The 18,830-nt window shown below is 35.3% G+C and overlaps 3 protein-coding genes across 5 annotated transcripts in view; 1 reads left to right on the top strand and 2 right to left on the bottom strand.

The window, feature by feature from the left end:
* Positions 1-1,535: 1,535 nt before the first annotated feature.
* On the bottom strand, positions 1,536-9,202 carry LOC121736843 (protein lethal(2)essential for life-like). The gene is made up of 4 exons (XM_042128273.1): positions 8,533-9,202; positions 7,885-7,887; positions 5,519-5,546; positions 1,536-2,058 (listed from the first exon to the last, which is right to left on the bottom strand). The coding sequence occupies exons 1-4, from the start codon at positions 9,057-9,059 to the stop codon at positions 1,672-1,674; spliced, it is 945 nt and encodes a 314-aa protein (XP_041984207.1). The 5' UTR covers positions 9,060-9,202; the 3' UTR covers positions 1,536-1,671.
* A 1,935-nt stretch (positions 9,203-11,137) lies between these two features.
* LOC121736839 (protein lethal(2)essential for life-like) lies at positions 11,138-11,968 on the top strand. Its single transcript, XM_042128268.1, has one exon. It carries the CDS (start codon positions 11,197-11,199, stop codon positions 11,746-11,748), a length of 552 nt encoding a protein of 183 aa, XP_041984202.1. The 5' UTR covers positions 11,138-11,196; the 3' UTR covers positions 11,749-11,968.
* A 5,379-nt stretch (positions 11,969-17,347) lies between these two features.
* Positions 17,348-18,830, bottom strand: part of LOC121736332 — a 209,075-nt gene continuing 207,592 nt past the window's right edge. For all 3 annotated transcript variants that reach the window (XM_042127448.1, XM_042127449.1, XM_042127450.1), the window contains one exon: positions 17,348-18,031. In XM_042127448.1, the coding sequence (XP_041983382.1) occupies positions 17,360-18,031 (672 nt within the window). In that variant the 3' untranslated portion in view covers positions 17,348-17,359. The remainder of the gene's footprint in view (positions 18,032-18,830) is intronic.

Here is an 18,830-nt window from a genome sequence, read left to right as displayed (position 1 = left end):
GTATGTATGCATGTTTTATGTTTGTGTTCGCATAATATCTCCGGAACTGCATGTTCGATTTAAATGATTCTTTGTTTGTTGTACTAATCGACGCAGAACTGGCGACCAAATCGGTCATGTAACTTAATCTATATTAAAACTCTGTTAGCTACTTCCCTGAACAACCCTTTTAGTAGGGGAGGGGAAGGTGCTAATTTTGTAGACTGTAGTCACTCGAGCGTCATGGAGACTTAGTAGATTTTTTGTAAAAGTGATAAAAAAATAATAGGAGCGTTTTTTATTTTAGCGGTGGGTTCAGAAACTGCAGCCATTTTAAAGTTTTGAAAAAGAAAATAATATATTCAGAAAATTGCTTATTTAGGTAAATTATAAATATATTTTAGACAACAAGGACTAAATCATTTAGTTTAGTGCAAAATAAAATAACTGCGACGCTTAGTTAGGAAAATATGAAGCTTTAAAATAAAAAAAAAATAAAAAAATATGGAAGCCCTAGCAGCCCTATCTGAATCTGACAGATCCGATGACATTTCAATATTTAAAAAAAATAAATTCTTAACCACCACCCACCACGTGAGAAATCTGATTTCTATACTATGATATGTCGGAAGCCTATACAAGCTTCAATCTGACACGCTCGAGCTTGCACCGAAATCCCCTCTTCCCCAACTATTTCTGATAATCTGCGTGCTGGCAGGCCGTGGGCGGTGGGTGTGGGAGTAGTGGGGTGGCGAAAAAAAGAAAAAAAAATGTAGGTTTAGCTGAATTAAAACTCCGTTAGCTACTTCCCTGAACCACCCTTTCTGGATAATCTGCGTGCTGGCAGGCCGTGGGCGGTGGGTATAGGAGTAGTGGGGTGGGGAAAAAAAAAGAAAAAAAAAGAAGGTTCAGCTGAATTAAACTCCGTTAGTACTTCTCTGAACAACCCTTGAAATGAAATCCAAAACTACATGCAGGTTTGGATAACCTAATTTACGCAGTTACTAAATTAGCAAACTGTGGTATAATAAGTACCTATTCTTGGTATTAGCGGGTTGAGTAATGAGTAGTACAAGTACTCACATTCATATTTTTTGAAAATTTTGGGAACGATAATATTATTCGTTTTATTTCTGAGCCTCCAAAATCGAGAACCAGCTTTCGAAAATATTATAATAATATTATGCAAGCCTTCTACGATTATTCGGTGTATTATTTTAAATGATCTATTTGAGAAAAGCTGAGAAAAGTGCTTAGACTGAAGGCCTGCAAGTCTTCTATGGATCAATTTAAATCTCTTTTTATATTCTCCACTCGAGTACCACCTACTTCTTAGGTCCATGTTTTAATGTAGTTTTTATTGGTAGGTAGGTACATATTTTTAGCAGTTCAAACAAATTATTAATTAACTATAATTATATTAAGTAAGTACTTACACAAAAATATTAAAATTTTTAACGGACACACATTTTACGCGTCTGACATTTTACACACGTACTACCTACGGATTTTTTCAATTTTATAAAAGTAGCAGTAAAAAATAAAATAAATTCGTTTTAAACGTAATTAATGTTTATTTAATAAAATTATAAATTCAGTCTCAACATTTTCACTGGAACTACACCATAATACTTACAAATAAAACTTAGTATTAATATGGCCTGAATCTTTGGCTTAAATCACGAAAGAAACCTATTTCTTCTCTTCCTTTTCTTCTTTGTTTTCGTCTTTAATTTCCTTCCTCACTGGACCGGTCTGCTGGATTGGGACACTGCGCTCGTTCTTCAGGGCTGTCTGTTGTCTTGGCGCGGTGATGGTCAGAACGCCGTCAGATGAGAGACGAGATTCAACAGCGTCCACATTGCAGCCGTCAGGCAGAGCGTACCTCCTCACGAACTGGCGGGAGATGTAGCCGTGCTCGTCCTGCTTCTCCTCGTGCTTGCCCTCCACCACGATGTAGCCGTCGGCGGTCTTGACGGAGATCTCCTCGGGAGCGAAGTGCTGCACGTCCAGGTTCACTTGGAACTTGTCCTTGTCGGCTTTGATACTGGATCCCACATCGCGGGCGGCCTGCGCCAGCTGTCTCCACGGCCTAAAGTAGTCTCTGTTCAGGGAAGGAGCGGCGACCACCGTCAGTAGGTCGTCAGGTGTTAACGCCAAGCCGAAGTCTTGGTCTAGAAGACGGCTGGGTCTATAGCTGCGAGGCCAGTCGTAGCCGAGAACGTACGGTAGAAGAGACATCTTGCTTTTTTTCTTCACGAATTAATCGCAATGAACACGGAGACTCGAGTCTCGAGAGTTGAGAGCACTTTTCGCTTCGAAAGTTTGTTTACAATTCATGCCTTGCCGCGCGTCGCCTCAGTATTTATACCGATCAACGCCATCTAGCGAGCAGTAGAAATTTCGCGAAACAGCTGGTAGCGCTATAATTAGGTTCTTTAGGCTGAGTATACACTAACGCTTAACGTAATAATATTATACCGATGTGAAATTGAATTTTATGAATAACTGTAACCTCGTTCGCTCAGAAACTTATTTATTGCGTTAGAATTGTACATTTTTATACATAAAGACTATTTTACGCCATTATTTAGAACATGAAGAGGTAATCAACAAACAGACAAAGACTTTTGTATTTTTTAACATAAAGAGTTGTCAATTTGGGCTTTTCACGTGGTTATCCTTTTTTGTATCTTTTTTATTATTTACATTATATTTTCTGCTGTTCTTCTTTACTTTGTAAGTTTATCAGGGCGAGCGAAGCGAGCCCTAGTATATTTCGCAACCTGTACATTTTGATTTGTGCTTTAACATAGTAATTTTTATTTATATGTAGATGTGTCATCATCAGTCAGTTAAGGTGTGAGTGATGTGAGTGACGACGCGAGCCCTAACAAAGCTCGGCTTTTAGCTAGTATTATTAGTATGGACTTATTGAAAATAAAAAAAAATTATGAATATTGGTCTCGTGAATATTTCAATTCACAAACAAGCGCAATTATAAATTAAAGAGAATTTCTGAAACATATCATACGACGCCATAATAATAGTAACTAGGATCTGGGGGCACGGGAGTGTCCCCGCCAAGATGAGCCAAGCGAAGCGCGCAAGGGCACTACCTACCTTTTCTCGAAACGTTTCGTCGTATTTTTGAACCCTCGTAACTTTGGTTTGAATAATGCCAGACAGTTGAAATTTTTAAGACATAATAATATGGGTATAGTTATTAAATGCGCAAAGTTTGAATAGCGTAGCTATTATACTTTAGATTTTATAGGTGTCCAAAAACCCACAATTTGGTCACTGACTCACCGATCATCAAAACTGTTAGGGTACTTCCTGAAGTCTTAGAAAGCTGAAATTTGGTATGTAGCATAATATTAGTACTGAAACAATAAAAAAGTATCAAACCCAACTTAACCTATATCCGTACCGTTATAGAGCAAAATTAGGCAAAAAATTGTGTTTTTTGTATGGGAGCCCCCCTTAATTTTTTATTTTAATTTAATATTATTATTAAATATTAAAGTAGACATATAACTAAGGACTTTGAGAAAAAATCAGTCAGGGCTTTGAACTTAATATACCGTAAGTCGTAACTAATAAAAAATGGCCAGGCCACCGATTTTGACTAATGAGTAGAGTTTTTAGATTCTTCTCGTACGGCTGATACATTATATTATTATCAAATATTTTGCCGCGCTTTAGTGTAAAATTAAGGTTTTTAGATTTAGGACTGAGTATGTAAGGTTAGAAACTTGGCTCTACATGAGATCTCACTACTTCTTGACACGACAAACTATAAATATTCTCATCTTGGCAACATTTTTACATGAAAATGTTTTTGGTGGGATCTTGATTTGTTGAATTGACCGCGAAAACGAAAGTAACAGACTTTCTTCTGCGTAGATGCTACGAGAAAACATTAATCGATTACAAATTTTCAGTAAGGGCAAGATTTTTTATATCAAATAATATGTAATAATTTCTTTTACAAATACCTCGATCGTAGGAATGGCAGACACAATAGATTTTCAATTGTTATGCGGCAGCCGGGTGCCGCTTGGGGATTGATGGGTTAATCTTAATACCCTGGAATTTGTTAATTAACAATAATCTGAGGTAACATCAAAGCTAAAGAGAACAAGTAATTTGGGGCACTTGGAGAATGATGGTATGAGGAAGGCTCAAAAAAGAGATGACGATCTTCGGCACGCCTCGGAAGAAACGGGGTGACGTAAAACCAGTCTGGAGTGAGGTTGCACCCACTGGCGCTGTCACTAAGGCGTACTGGGAGCAATGGGACAGTCTGATACTTCAAAACGGAATACTTTACCGGAAATGGGAGAAGACTAACGGCAGAGAGTTCTATTTTTAGATAATTGTCCCAAGGACGAGATTACCAGATGTTCTCCGTGAAATACATGAGGGCGTTGAAAAATACTATACTTCTCCAGTTCCAGTTGTTTAAATAATATATTAAAGGAAGTTAAATGAATGAAAAAATATTATAATAAATTTAATATGTCAATACTTATTTCCTACTATGCTAGCTTAATGAAAAGGATGTCATTTTCATCAATATTAATATTATAAATAAAAGTATAAATAGTTCGCATGTGTACACTCATCCTAAATCCATGCACTTGGTAACGACTGATTCATTGTCCTTGTCTGCCCTCGTGCCAATGACCTGAGCCCCTGACAAACACAATTCCCGGCAAAACATTATCGTTGTTTGCCTATTAAGTATGATAACAATTAAATTTTACTTTACAAAATATTAAATTATTGTTATTTTGAGTTCTTCCAAGATTAAAAGCTAAAGTTAAAGTTAAATACCAAAGATCACAGAACAATCTGTCATATTCGAGATTTTTCTCTTTAATTGTAGATGGCGCTATAGATCTCGAGAAATTTCTCCAATCTTCGAGCGTTGTCGCTTTACAACGCTAGATGGCGCTTAAATAAGATATCTAAACTGATTGATCACAGAACATAATATTATGTAGAATAATCTTTCATATTCGAGATTTTTCTATTGAATTGTAGATGGCGCTTTATACCGAGAAATTTCTCCGATCTTCGAGCGTCACTGGGCCGTGGGCGTTTACTTATTGTCGCTTTATAAAGCTAGATGGCGCTTATAAAAGATGTAGAGCAGCTCAGAGTTCTACAATCTACGAAAAGTCTTAAAAGTCTACGAATATTAAAAACTAATTAATATTTAATAATAAAAAATTACTCAGTCTGTCTGTCCGTCTGTCAGTAACCAGACTGTATCTCAAGGACCTCAATAGCTAGACGCTAAATATTTTCACAAATTACGTATTTAGTATCAATGATGAAAAACTCAAAGCAGATAATATGTTACTACCGCGCGCGTTGTGAAGATTCAAATACGGCCCAATTGGGCCGTCTGTTGTTTAGTCTGCATCGAGCGCAGTCACGAACGTGTCGCGTCTTGTCTTACCTAAATAAATTGAAAATGACGTCGTGCGTGTTTCGAAAATGCACCAATTATGACTCGAAAGTAAACAAAACACATGGAATCTCTTACCACATGTCTTGATTGCAATAAATACCTCGATTATTTACATTTTCAATAATTTTTTGGAACAATCTGGAAAAAATCGAATTTTCGTCATAGCTCAGGCGAAAAAAGAGACAGCGATACGATTCGACGTTTAAAAATAGAACTGTCTCTTTTATGTAAATGGTTTTTCGTATCTTTTGTTTCACTTATCTGTCAAATTTGTCAATGTTTGCAATTTTGAATTTGAAAATTGTTCGGAAGAGATTTAAGGCGGAAAATAGTATGGACGTAACATATCTGTATAAGTAGAACATCTTTGCTTGGGACACACTGCGAATTGCGAAATCTTGTTATCAAAAGGGTTTTTAGACTTTTGAGGTTTTACCTTAGGCACAGAAACCTAACGGTCTAATAAGGCGTTATCAATGGGTATTTAAAATTCAGATTTATCTCAAAAATTAGAATATTCACATAAAAGAAATCTCTGATAGTTTATTCGGCAAGATTTTATGTGTAAAATGTGCTTAAAATCACATTTATATCTTGCTGAAAAGAACAATGCTGATGTTACAATAAAACTACAAGGACCACTAATTAATATGGTACTCCTGGTACTCCTAAGTCCTAAGTACTAATTTATACTGGCCACAATTTTTAATTTCTCATCAAGTCATCATTCATTTTATCATTTTACCGTGAGAGAGCCGGCTCGACCGGAAAAATACCACGGGCTCACAGAAAACCGGCGTGAAACAGCGCTTGCGCTGTGTTTCGCCGAGTGAGTGAGTTTAGTGAAGGCCCAAACCTACCCTATTTCCTTCCTTACTCTCCCCTACCCTATTTCCCTCCCTACCCTCCCCTACCCTATTACTCTATTCCCTCTTAAAAGGCCGGCAACGCACCTGCAGCTCTTCTGATGTTGCGAGTATCCATGGGCGACGGAACTTGCTTTCCATCAGGTGAACCGTTTGCTCGTTTGCCCCCTTATTTTATAAAAAAAAACCATTATAAATCACTAATAATTACTAGATGATCCGGTGAACAACATCTAAAATTCATTTTTTATTTTCAGGGTCTAACAAAATAAAGTCATAATCGTCTAAATTCGATGTCTTTAGATATTATGTCCTCAATTACAGGACGAATAGTATCCCCGTCTCTAGATAATTTCAGATTTTCAGCGAAGAAATTATAGAATGGTAGCCGCTCCGCTCGACGCACCTTTCAGCTGCTAATGTGTTCAGGCGCGGTCGCAGCCTAAAATTTTGGAGGGGGTCAGACAGTAGCGGGGGGGGGGGGGAGAGACAGTAGCGGTCATTGTCTCCCTGTCAAAAAACTTGCCATTTTCTATGAAATCTAGAAACCGCGATTGACAATGAAGTGTCAGATGTTCCTAGTTTAAGGGCGATATGGTATTTTGCATACTCGATGTGAACTGAATATGAAGCAATGACCGCTACCGCCTCGTTTCACCGAGGACTTTTAGTCACTACACTAAAAAAATATATTTGTCGCTGCTATGGGGTAGCTAGAAATTTCCTTTTATTATTTGGCAAGATATTGAGATTTATCCATCGTTTATGGGTTCATTTTAATTGCGACGAATAGTAAGATGTAGATAACTAATAAATTTTTGCATGCTGCTGCTGCAGCATCACCTGGATTCTATAGGAGCCGAGCTCCATATGAACCCAAAGTGGAGGTTTCATGTTTGGACTCATATTGACGGCCTCATCCAAAAGGACATTCCTAGATGGTATTCATTGGGATATAATATTATGATCCTGTTGATAGGAATAATTCTGCATTATAATCATTAAAAAGCATGAAATAAAATTAAATTAAGAAATTAAAAAAAAAACCCCGCCAAAGAACTTAAAAAGTAATGAAATAATATTATATTTTACTTACTTTAAGTTTAAATAATTCCTAAGTGCAAAGTGATATTAATTTAGTCCATAGTTTTTGTCAAGGTGTGACGGGGGACCGCTAATGTAGATGTTTTATTTCACATAACATAGTGTTTAAGGGTAAATTTTCAGCGAAACAAATCGAGACAATCAGTGACATGGCGATACAAAATGCAAAAGACACTGTTGGCGGTCCCCCGACACACCGTGACAACAATTATGGACTAAAATATCACGTACAAGTTACACCTGAATTATTTAAAGTCAGTAAAATATGTTAAGTACTTCTTTTTTTTTAAAGTTGTTTGGCGGGGTTATTTTTAAATTTCTTAATTTAATTTTATAACTAAGTAGATAGTTCATCAGAAGATGATTCGGATTGTGCCACCAACATATTGTACCAAAAAAAGAACGATGTGGATTGAAGATATTTGATTGAAAATATAGGCTCTGGGGAACAGACTGCCTGCAGTCCCTGCTGCGAAGTCCTGTGCTAAGGTGGCAAGTGGCAAAACTGTGTGTGTGCTGTGTGTATCTGTCTATCATACACTGATACACATAATATTATAATATAATCACAGAAATTTTTGAACTTCCTATGAACAGAAGAGATGTATTACTATACATCTAAAAAATTCAAGATTTACTATATACAGAAATGTATTCAAATGTACCAAATGGGGGATAGGTTGTCTGCTGCCCCTGCCCCACCCTGAGCCCAAGGCTGGCTACGCCCATGGCTAATTTAGCTTATGTCACATAACTCCTACTTACTTAATTATTTTAAAAATATAAAAATAAAACACACAGATTAAAATTAATTAACATATTATTTTATTCTAGACACATCTTAAAAGTAACTTACATATTATAATACTATGCTCTTTTTCATGGAAATTCTCAATGCACACTGGGAGATCCTCTGCAGCTCAGTCTTCGAGGTAGAGAAAAATATAATGTGACGCGCCCGGATATGGCAATTCAGTCAGAAGCATTTTGAAAAAAAAAAGAGAAATGTTACAAAATGCAACTAGTTGATGTGCCCTTGGGCATCTAGGCGAGTCACATTACTACTTAACCTAAAGGAAGTAACTTCCTCCACTTTACTTCTTTTCTTCCTGGTCTTTCACTTCCTTCCTCACTGGACCGGTCTGCTGGATGGGCACAGGTTTTTCGTTCTTCAGCGCGGCCTGCTTTCTCGGAGCTGTCACAGTCAACACCCCGTCGGATGACAGCCTGGACTCCACTGTGTCAGGGTTGCAGCCTTCGGGCAGAGCGTACCTCCTCACGAACTGGCGGGAGATGTAGCCGTGCTCGTCCTGCTTCTCCTCGTGCTTGCCCTCCACCACAATGTAGCCGTCGGCGGTCTTGACGGAGATCTCCTCGGGGGCGAAGTGCTGCACGTCCAGGTTCACCTGGAACTTGTCCTTGTCGGCCTTGATGCTGGAGCCCACGTCGCGGGCGGCCTGTGCCAGCTGTCTCCACGGTCTCACGTAGTTCCTCGACGGCATGGGAGCGGCCACGATGGTGAGAACGTCGTCAGGTGTCAGCCCCAAGCCGAAGTCTTGGTCGAAGAGGTGACTGGGACGGTGGCGAGGCCAGTCGTAGCCCAACATGTATGGAAGCAGTGACATTGTGTATTCTTCAATAACTTGTGATAAAACTTGAAATATCGCAGTCGAAAGTCACGATAATATCGCGAGCTAGCTTGGTACTTTCGTACGAGAGCGCGTTCGGATGTAGAACACTGTCTTGTAAGTTGTATTTCGATCTGAATTCTGACGGAACGAGCGCGCGGCGCGTATTTATATACTCAAGAGCGCCACCTAGTGAGCAGTAGAATTTTCTAGAAAACAAGTCGCGAATGTTCATCCAAGGTTGTTTGATGTTCCAGTTATTTAGCTACAGCAGCGCCATCTAGTGGCGAGTGGAATAATTACAATAAATAACTAGGTCACTCATTTTTTACGAATGATCTTAGGCGTAGTGCACACTGTATGATGTGATTTGATAATAGAATGATATTTCACATAATACTATGATGAATGATCATATGAATAATAATAGTATGTACCTACATTGTACACTTATTTTGATTTTGTACCGTATTATGACAGGTAATAATACTATGTAGTTTCTCGGGGATTTATAAAAATATTTCTTATTCGATGAAATTGTACATCTAGGTTTGTTATTATATATCTCTTTATCAGAAAATGTTATTTTAAATAATATAATGTCGAGAAAAAAGAACAAAATATTATACCTATTTATTCCAAGAACTTCTAGTCAATCACATAACAGCTGTTAAGTACCATAAACTTTTATCACCAAATTATGTCAAATTTTATACCAAATTACGCTATATCGTCTTCGTCCTTGCTGTACTCGCCCTAACATTACATCGTTACAAACCTACATATTTTATATTACATAGCTAGGTCCAGACACGAGTATTGATCAGCGACGAGAAACTCTGGAACCTTCTGAAGGACGCTGTGACCTTGGACCTTTGTCCTTATTCGTATGTAAAATGTATAAATGTTACTGAAGGGCGAAGGGTCGAATTATTTATGTTTTAATTTGTAAAACTAGATGTTGCTCATAATTTCGATGATTAATCACGCGAGGACTGTACCATTTTCTACAATTAAATCCTAGTTACACTAATATCCTTATATTAATTCTCGTTTATTAAATAAAGAAATAGTTTATTAAATAAAGAAGAAGTTTATTAAATTAGAAAATAGGGGATGAAAGTTTGTATGAAACTTTGTTAATTTTAAACCGATCGGTCTGATACCTAATTAAATATACTTCTTAACGCGAGCGAAGCCGCGGGCACAAGCGAGTTATTATTATAATAATGTGTTACGAATTCTGATCTACGCAAATCGCACTCACAAGACGTATCTTGAAGCCGGTTTGAGATTTGTCCTTAGCATTGTTTATCAATAAATCAAAGTATGAACCAATTTCAACAAATTGTTTTTTTTTCTTTATCGTCAATCCATATTATGAATATGACATGAATGATAGAAAGTATAATAATATCTATGGACGCTTCACATTACGTCAGTCTGGCCCCGTGCTAAGTACCTGAAGGACTTGTGTTACAGGTACCAGACAACGGAAATATATTTAGTACTTTTATAATATACATAATATATTTAAGATTTTTATTATATCAAACACATATTTAATACACATCCATGACCCAGGAACATTGAAAAACTTTTTGTTCCGTCGGCGGGATTCGAACCCGCGACCCCCGGCTTGAGTTGCCACACACTCTAACCATTGAGCCACGGAGGTCGTCAATGTCTGTCTGTCTGTTATCTCTTCACGCTTAAACCGCTGAACCGCTTTCCCGAAAGGAGTAAAATACTTTTTTTTCCCGGGAAAATGTAGGGATTTGCGGGCATTAACTAGTAAATAGGGCAAAAGACGGACATATTTTATTATACTCCCATTAAAATATTTTAAATTCTGTCATTCAAATAATTTTATTATCATAATATTATTATCATTCTCACTTTTACATAAAAACAAGAAAGCGACACAGCATCAATATACTTGAGCAGAACTGACGTGCGCGTTATCGCAGTTACTACGCGAACTTACTGGAACGTTCTACTCGATACTAGATGGCGCTTAGTGAGTATAAATACCGGCTCAAAGTCAAACCGCGCCAGATTCAAATATCGAGCGCGAACTTGTTCACACTTTTAACAACTCCCAAGCGATAAAAGGCGATTAATTTCAACAAAAATGTCTCTACTACCGTACTTGTTCGATGATTATCCTCTGCGACGACCTTCAAGGCTTCTGGATCAGCATTTTGGACTGGGATTGGCTCCGAGTGATGTCCTGATGATGGCTTCGCCGATCCTGAGTGAGGACTACTACCGACCCTGGCGAAGCTTGGTCGCCGCGACGAAGGACCTGGGATCTAGCATAAAGAACGACGCAGACAAATTCGAAGTCAGCCTGGACGTTCAGCAGTTCTCTCCAGAGGAAATTACGGTGAAAACAGCGGACGGTTACATCGTTATAGAGGGAAAACACGAGGAGAAGAAGGACCAACACGGCCTTGTTACGCGCCATTTTGTCAGGAAGTATGCTCTACCTGACAACACCAACTTTGAGTCGGTCGAGTCGAAGCTGTCTTCGGACGGAGTGTTGACGATAACAGCTCCGAAGGTGGTCCCAGATGCTATCAAGGGCGAAAGGAAGGTGCCAATCGCGTCAACTGGACCTGTCCGTAAGGAGATAAAGGACCAAAGGGAAGGCACAGACAAACAAGTGAAGAGTAAAATGTAATTTTCTGTCAAAATAGGTCAAAACTTAGTACTTCAAAAGTTCAAAACAGCGGGATATTTCGACAGATTGGTAAAGTATTTAATTTGTCATCTTTTCTACTGTGTTTTCGTAGGTTTCTAATTTGGGATAGTCCATATTTAGAAACCAATAGAGGAATACACTTATTATATTATATTTTTTTATTTTTGTCGAAATATTCTCGCTTGATTTAAACTTTTGATGTACTTTCCAAGTTGTCTTTTTGCCAAATAGTATTAAGATACAAAATTTTTGTTTTGTAAATTCTCAAATGTTTGTAAAGGTTTATTTTCATGTCTATGCCAACAGTTTTTTGTAAACAAAACGTTATTTTTAACCTCGTGTTAATTTGTAAGACTGATTATCGAATAAAATTAGTTACTGTATAAAATAAAATGTTTGTTTATGTTTCTTCCCAGTTCCCCTTCTAGTATGTCCATATTTCGTACCTATACTGGAACTAATATACTGGAATAATTATCTTCTCATCTTTAATATAGCAAGGAGCCCTTAGTCTCTATATTATGGATTTTTACAGAAAATCTGTCATTTGTTTGTTGTAATCTTATACTAATTTATACTCAATTAATTTAATTAGTAAAACTCTTTAATTACACATTAAGACCAGTCTCCCTAGAGATCTCCTTCACTTTAAAGACAATTCCATCGGTACATTACAGTAGGAAAACACCTCAGTGAATTATCTTTTACAAAATGAAACAGCAAGTATACGAATGTTTTATTAGCTACAACAAAATTACAGAACCACGTCGTGGGACAAATAAATAATACATTATGTACTGTAATAGTGTATAAAACAACATTACTCTGTAGAAGCTCTGTAACGCGTACATCTACGTGCGGTTTTCACATATAATTAGTTTTTCAATATCGGTTTAAAATTTGACGCGTAAAAAAACACTTATAATTATTTAAAAAAATGCACTGCACATAATTAGAACCTGGAAAGATTTACTTTTTTCCGTGTCATGACGTATTTTAGTGAATTATAAAGCATATTAACTATAAAGTATAAAGTGATTTCCAAACCGATATTAAATATGGTCACTAGGATTATATTGCTATACAATGCGTCTAGTCACATCGACCGGCTAACACTCAATACTGTGACACAAAACAGTGATACAAATGAAGTACAATAGCAATATTGAAGAAGCAAATTATACTAGAAAATATTCTTATACTTAAGTTAACTCAGAATACAAAGGAATGTACTATGACTAAGCTAAAGTCTAGAAACAGACAATTATTTTTCATATTATATTTCGCCTTTATAATGTACGTTAGCTCAATCATACAATCTGCAGCATAATACTCTTATACTTAGTGTTCTTTTATTAAAATCCTTTGCTTTGTCTCTGATAAGTTTCTTTTAAATCTTTATTAAATACATTATTAAATTCTTATATATTTTGAAATGTGTGCGGTGCTTTACAAATAATTTGCTTTACCTAATTTCAAAAGTTTATTGTTTACAATATATTATAACTATAATTTATTTACATGGAAGGCATGAGGCGTGCACTATATGTATTTAATACAAGACATACTGCAATATAAAATTCTAACGACAAACAAGAATATTTTTGCATATCAAAAGAAAAATGAAACTCGATTAACACAAGTTTAACACTTTACCTATTATATTTATCTATTATCACTAGTGTCTAGTAGCTATATATAGATATGTACGCCATTTGCATCTAATCCTAAAATATAGTAAGTACAAAATTGAGCTTTATTGATATGTATCGAGATTTCAATTTTGATATGTTATTTCATAAGTTTAAGTAAATTTCAGTATTTAGCGGCCCTAGCTTATTCCTGTGTATCGTAAAACAATTTGCTATTAACAATATATTTTCTTGAAAGTGAATAATAATGTAACAAGGAACAATCAGCATATAATGCCGGGGATTCAGCTATAAGTATGTATAATCAGGATAATCTGAAAGTTATAAATACAGCAAAGTAATATTGTGAAGATCGCAAGAAAAAAACACGTTTTAATTGCTACAATTATTAGCATTCAGTGCACTCTAACCAATGAAATGTTACTAGTTTTACTAAACTGATGCCTTTCATTGTTACCAGTATTCTTTAAAAATGTATAATATGTTTAATGCTGACTGGAAACACAAAATTACAAGTTCGATGTAAAGGCAATAAGTACTCGTATGAAAAACTGACGGCCGCATTCAAAGAGATAAAATTTCTATGAAATCCTTCATTAAATTGAAATTAAGTAATCATTGAAATATATCTCTCTGTCGTACTCAGAGTGGAACATTTATTACTTACTTAAATTTAATTAATTGAAAAATTTGACATTATCTGTCAAACCCTTTATTAAATTGAAGGTTAATTATAATTAAATGTCTCTGAGTACGGCCTTAAGAGAGGCAGTTAGTCATAAATCATAATATATAATTTTAAAAAATAATTTTATCACCTGCGAAAATTACAAGGCTTTGTTTTTATAATCACAATGAAAAGCTGCACTTTTAACACGACTGTTGTTTTTCTTTTTATTAAAATTTAAATAAAAGTTGAACAAAATGTTTATTAAATAATATCAAATACGAAAGTTTTGACAATTGATTCAAACAAAATACGGACTACTTACCGCCACTACGATTTTATTTCCATAGGATTTTTATTTTTATATCTGATATTAATATTTTATATTAGTACCTATATTATAAGCAAAGTGCATTTAAATTATTATCAATGATTGTATATTTACCATTAAAATATTTAAGATACTATAATATTGTGTTCTATGACACATTTCGTCATAATATTATGCAACTGTGTATAAACCATAAAAATTTCTTCAACATTCCAAAGTTTCACTATACTAATTTTAATGTGGTTATCACAACCAGTTGATATGTATATTGACATTCTGATAATAAATTCAATTTCTACCCTTTTAACATATTATTACAAGGTTTCTAGGTTTATACTGTTTAGTCGTTGTAATTTTTGTTGTATTCTTTTTAAATATATATTTTGTTACTTCATGATTACAAACATGTTGGTGCTTTCATTATCCCAACATTTATACTACTTATATAATTAAGTATATACTTTAAACTTTCAACAAAAATTGTTAAGAACTATATATTAATAAGTAAGTAAATATTTGTAATATTTATTAATGATTACTATAATTAACTAAAGGATACCAACAACTTATAAGGTACAAACACACTTTATTTATTCTTAAGTGTACATTGAAATGAAATTATTTTGCAATGATATTTTATATCGTAACAAATAATAATAAAAAGTATTTGTCCTGTAAAGTATGTCTTAAAAATGTTTATATTTACTACAACATATTACTTAGGTCATATCAAGCAAGTAACAATACTTAAACTTTAAAAAATAATCACATTTAGCATGTGTATAAAAAAGTCAAAAACAATGTTATTATAATGTAAACCGACATCAAGTTTACGATAAACGTATAAAATTAAAGAGAACATCACAATGCAAATACTAATAAACATTGAAACAAAAACGAAATTTACTAGAGCAGCCAATCATGGCTTAAATATGTATGATAGGATAGGATCATAAATAATATATTCCAATTTATCAATCTTTACTACTATAGTTTGGACTTGACATTGGACTAATGGGTATGAGATATAATATTTTATTGATGTTGGAGACCCTAAAACATCTTCATCATATGATTTCTATACTTTAAAGACTGAACAAGCTGAAAGTAAGTTTGTACATCGAATAGGTATCTAGACAACACATATCTACACTTTACTAGTTCGTTAAAACTCTTTAGAACACAAGAATCTATGTCTACTTCAAATTAAAGCTTTATTTATTACCAATTCAACGCATTACCCATTGTAATGTTCAGAAATACAACTATACTACTTGTCTTTGCTAGGAGCACGGGCAAAATTAAAGACTTTTAATGTGGTATTTAAAAAAATTCCAATTAAGTAAAAAAGATTTTTAACGTAATTTATATTATAATGAGCACACAAAGCAAGAATATGTAAAATGTAATTGAAGTAATTACCTATATACTTTTTATCTTTATTTGTAATAAGTATCTCTATATCCTCAAGCATATTTCAGTGTCTCATATTATGGAGTGGTCCATAATTGATTACCTATATTATAATATATAATAAGATTTTTATAATCATTATTATGTAGTCGCATTATGGTTTTTCTTTCTTTAAAATATGATATAATCTTATATCTTTAAACGAGCAATTCTTGTATATATACCTATAACTTATAATTGGAATCTCGGAATCGGCTCCAACGATTTTCATGAAATTTAGTATATAGGGGGTTTCGGGGGCGATAAATCGATCTAGCTAGGAATTATTTTTAGAAAATGTCATTTTATTCGTGTTTTATCGAATACCGAGCAAAGCTCGGTCAAATAGTTAAATTAATTAATTAAATAATGCTTTTTTCTGTGTCCCAATTTTGCAGTTTCATTGTATATTTCTTCTCTCCATTAACGATTTTGACCTCGACCGGACCATTCAGTACAATATTTAATAATATAAGTACGACTAAAGTACATAAAACTAGACAAAACATCCAATAAATTGCCGATAATTTTGCCCGCGTGTTCTAAGTGCGTTCACATTGATGACCAACCACTACTCTAACCTAACAGAAAGGCGCATGAACTACGACGACATTCTAAAACTAATGTTCCATATTTTTCTCACAGATGCAAATAACGTATTGTAAGAATAATTAAATCATAATATACGTAAGTTAACACTCGATAAAATTTCATAAATTAATAATGTTAAAATGAAAATACTTATATCATTTCATGGGCGTACCGAGGGGGTGTTGGGGGCAGGGGGGGGGCAGCTGCAAGGATCATGTTGACGTCCCAACTAAGTATATTATCTAGTACTTTAATCTATAAAATCAAAAATTAATAAAACGAATTTTTGCCATTTGTTTGCAATACAATATTTTTACAACTAAAAATTATAATTTTTTTATTCTTTATAAACACCTATATTATAAAATATCTGATTTGCCCCCCCCCTGGCCCAGAACCTGGGTAATTTGCCCCCTCCCTGGCCCAGAACCTGGGTATTTTGCCCTCCCCTGGCCCAGAACCTGGGTACGCCCATGTATCATTTTAAAAATGAAATCATGCAAAAAAACATGCAACATGTTCTTAGTAGTCCTTTACCTTAGTGTTAAGTATAAAAAAAAACTGTACAAAGTAGGTATAGTCTGTCAAGAAAGGGAAGAAATTAAAAAGTGGCAACATCGTAGCACTGTCATATCTTTCAAATCAATTTAAGAAAAAAGGGATGACACTACGATGTTGCCACTTTTTAGTTTCTTCACTTTCTTGACGGACTATAAATCTGCAATAAAAACATGGAACACAAACTCTCGAGTTAGAACAGAAGTGTAAGAGTGTAAAACGCGTAGAACACTTATTTACAAAACCCAGCCTTTGAGATCGACCAACAAGCACCAGTTCTAAGTCGAAAATAAAACGAAATACACTTAACTACGATACGTTTAGTTATCGTCTCAGTCTTCATACTACTACTAGAGTTAGTCCTAAGCTAACGGATTTTACAATCCCATAAGAAGAGGACGCGATTTTTCCAAAACGTAACTCACGAAAAAGCTTCTCTGAATCAATAGTACTCTTGTAATACACATCTCTAGAAAAATATTTAAGTATCGCATTAGCAACGAGTCCATTTAAATAATTACATATTGTAATACTCACAGCATTTATGATATGTTTCGTTTCTTTATATATATTTACACCTACGTCTCTTACGTCTAATGTAATATCTCCGGTGTCTCGTGCGGTATCTAAAGCGAGTGCGTCGTGATTTACAACTACGATAAATTCTTCGTAACATCTCAAAATAGATCCAAAATATCTTATATTATCTGCGAAAGGAACGTCTAAAGTGCTACATCTATAGATTAAATTCGACAAAAAATTGACCAAATCTCCGAGGAGCGAGCCCACAGATATAAAGGTATCGAAATGATAGATCAGTGTAAAAATAAGTATTATGATGTAGAGTGGGGTGTGGGGTCTGTGGGCGGCGATAGCGGAGCTGGGCGGGCTGGGGTACACCACATCCACCTCCGCGATCTTGAGGATAGAGAGCAGCAGGTGCGACGAGATGTCCTCGTGCTGGGAGTTGATGCGGCTCTTCACGATCTTTAGGACGTCGATGCAGGCCTCCTGAAAGCATTTAGTTGTGTATTATAATAAAACTAATAAAAATCAACGCAGAGAGGTCAAACTGCACACATACGGGCGAATTTTGCTACGCATTTCAACAAAAACTGACTACCGAAAAAAATAACAGTCATAGCTAAAACAAGTATTCAGTATTAGTGAAATATCACGAGAACTACATTTAACGGTAAGCAAAAAATGAGATTTCCAAAACATACTAATTGATTTGGTAATGTTTATAGTCTTCATAGTTTATGTTCTTTATTAAATTTGATCGAAATGATTTTTATTAACATTCTGTTTTTCTTCGCAGCTATTTCTTTTCTGGCTGTACCCTCTGCAAAGAAAAGAAATAGTCGCGAGAGAATGTTTGAAAAACACTGACATTTTGAAATTTTATTTCTAGAATCAGTTATTGGTCAAATACCTTTTTTTGCGATAAAAAATCATTTAAGTCCTTGTTAGCCACCGTATACTCGTTAACCAACAGAGAGAACGAAGCAGTAGACCGACTTAGGGCTGATTCAGACCGCAACGCGTCGTGCGTTGCGGTGGATTTGACAGATTCGCAAGACGTCTCACGCGATTGAAATATTCTGTCAAATCCATACAAGTTTATGTCGCGCCGTTGCGGTCTGAATTGACCCGATGACGTGTTCTCGAATTTATACGTTTGACATATCGGCCGGCGCGCGCCGTGACTGCGTCGCATTGCTCAGCTATTCGTAGCTTGCGTACAGCGGACAACAGCTGCGGTTCTCGCGTCGATTCGTCAGTTTGAATTAGGCCTACTGGTTCGTTC

The sequence above is a fragment of the Aricia agestis genome, chromosome 19 (assembly GCF_905147365.1).
Source record: "Aricia agestis chromosome 19, ilAriAges1.1, whole genome shotgun sequence".
NCBI lineage: Eukaryota > Metazoa > Arthropoda > Insecta > Lepidoptera > Lycaenidae > Aricia > Aricia agestis.
Note: the sequence above shows the minus strand (reverse complement) of the source record. Positions and strands in the feature narration are given on the sequence as shown.

Excerpts from the sequence above, each read along its gene's own strand:
- LOC121736843 (XM_042128273.1), bottom strand. The coding sequence starts at position 9,059 with ATGTCACTGCTTCCATACATGTTGGGCTACGACTGGCCTCGCCACCGT. Across the intron at positions 2,059-5,518 it reads TAAGAGATTCCATGTGTTTT|CTGGCGCAGGCCGCCCGCGA; the intron begins GTTTACTTTCGA and ends CCGTGGAGACAG.
- LOC121736839 (XM_042128268.1), top strand. The coding sequence starts at position 11,197 with ATGTCTCTACTACCGTACTTGTTCGATGATTATCCTCTGCGACGACCT.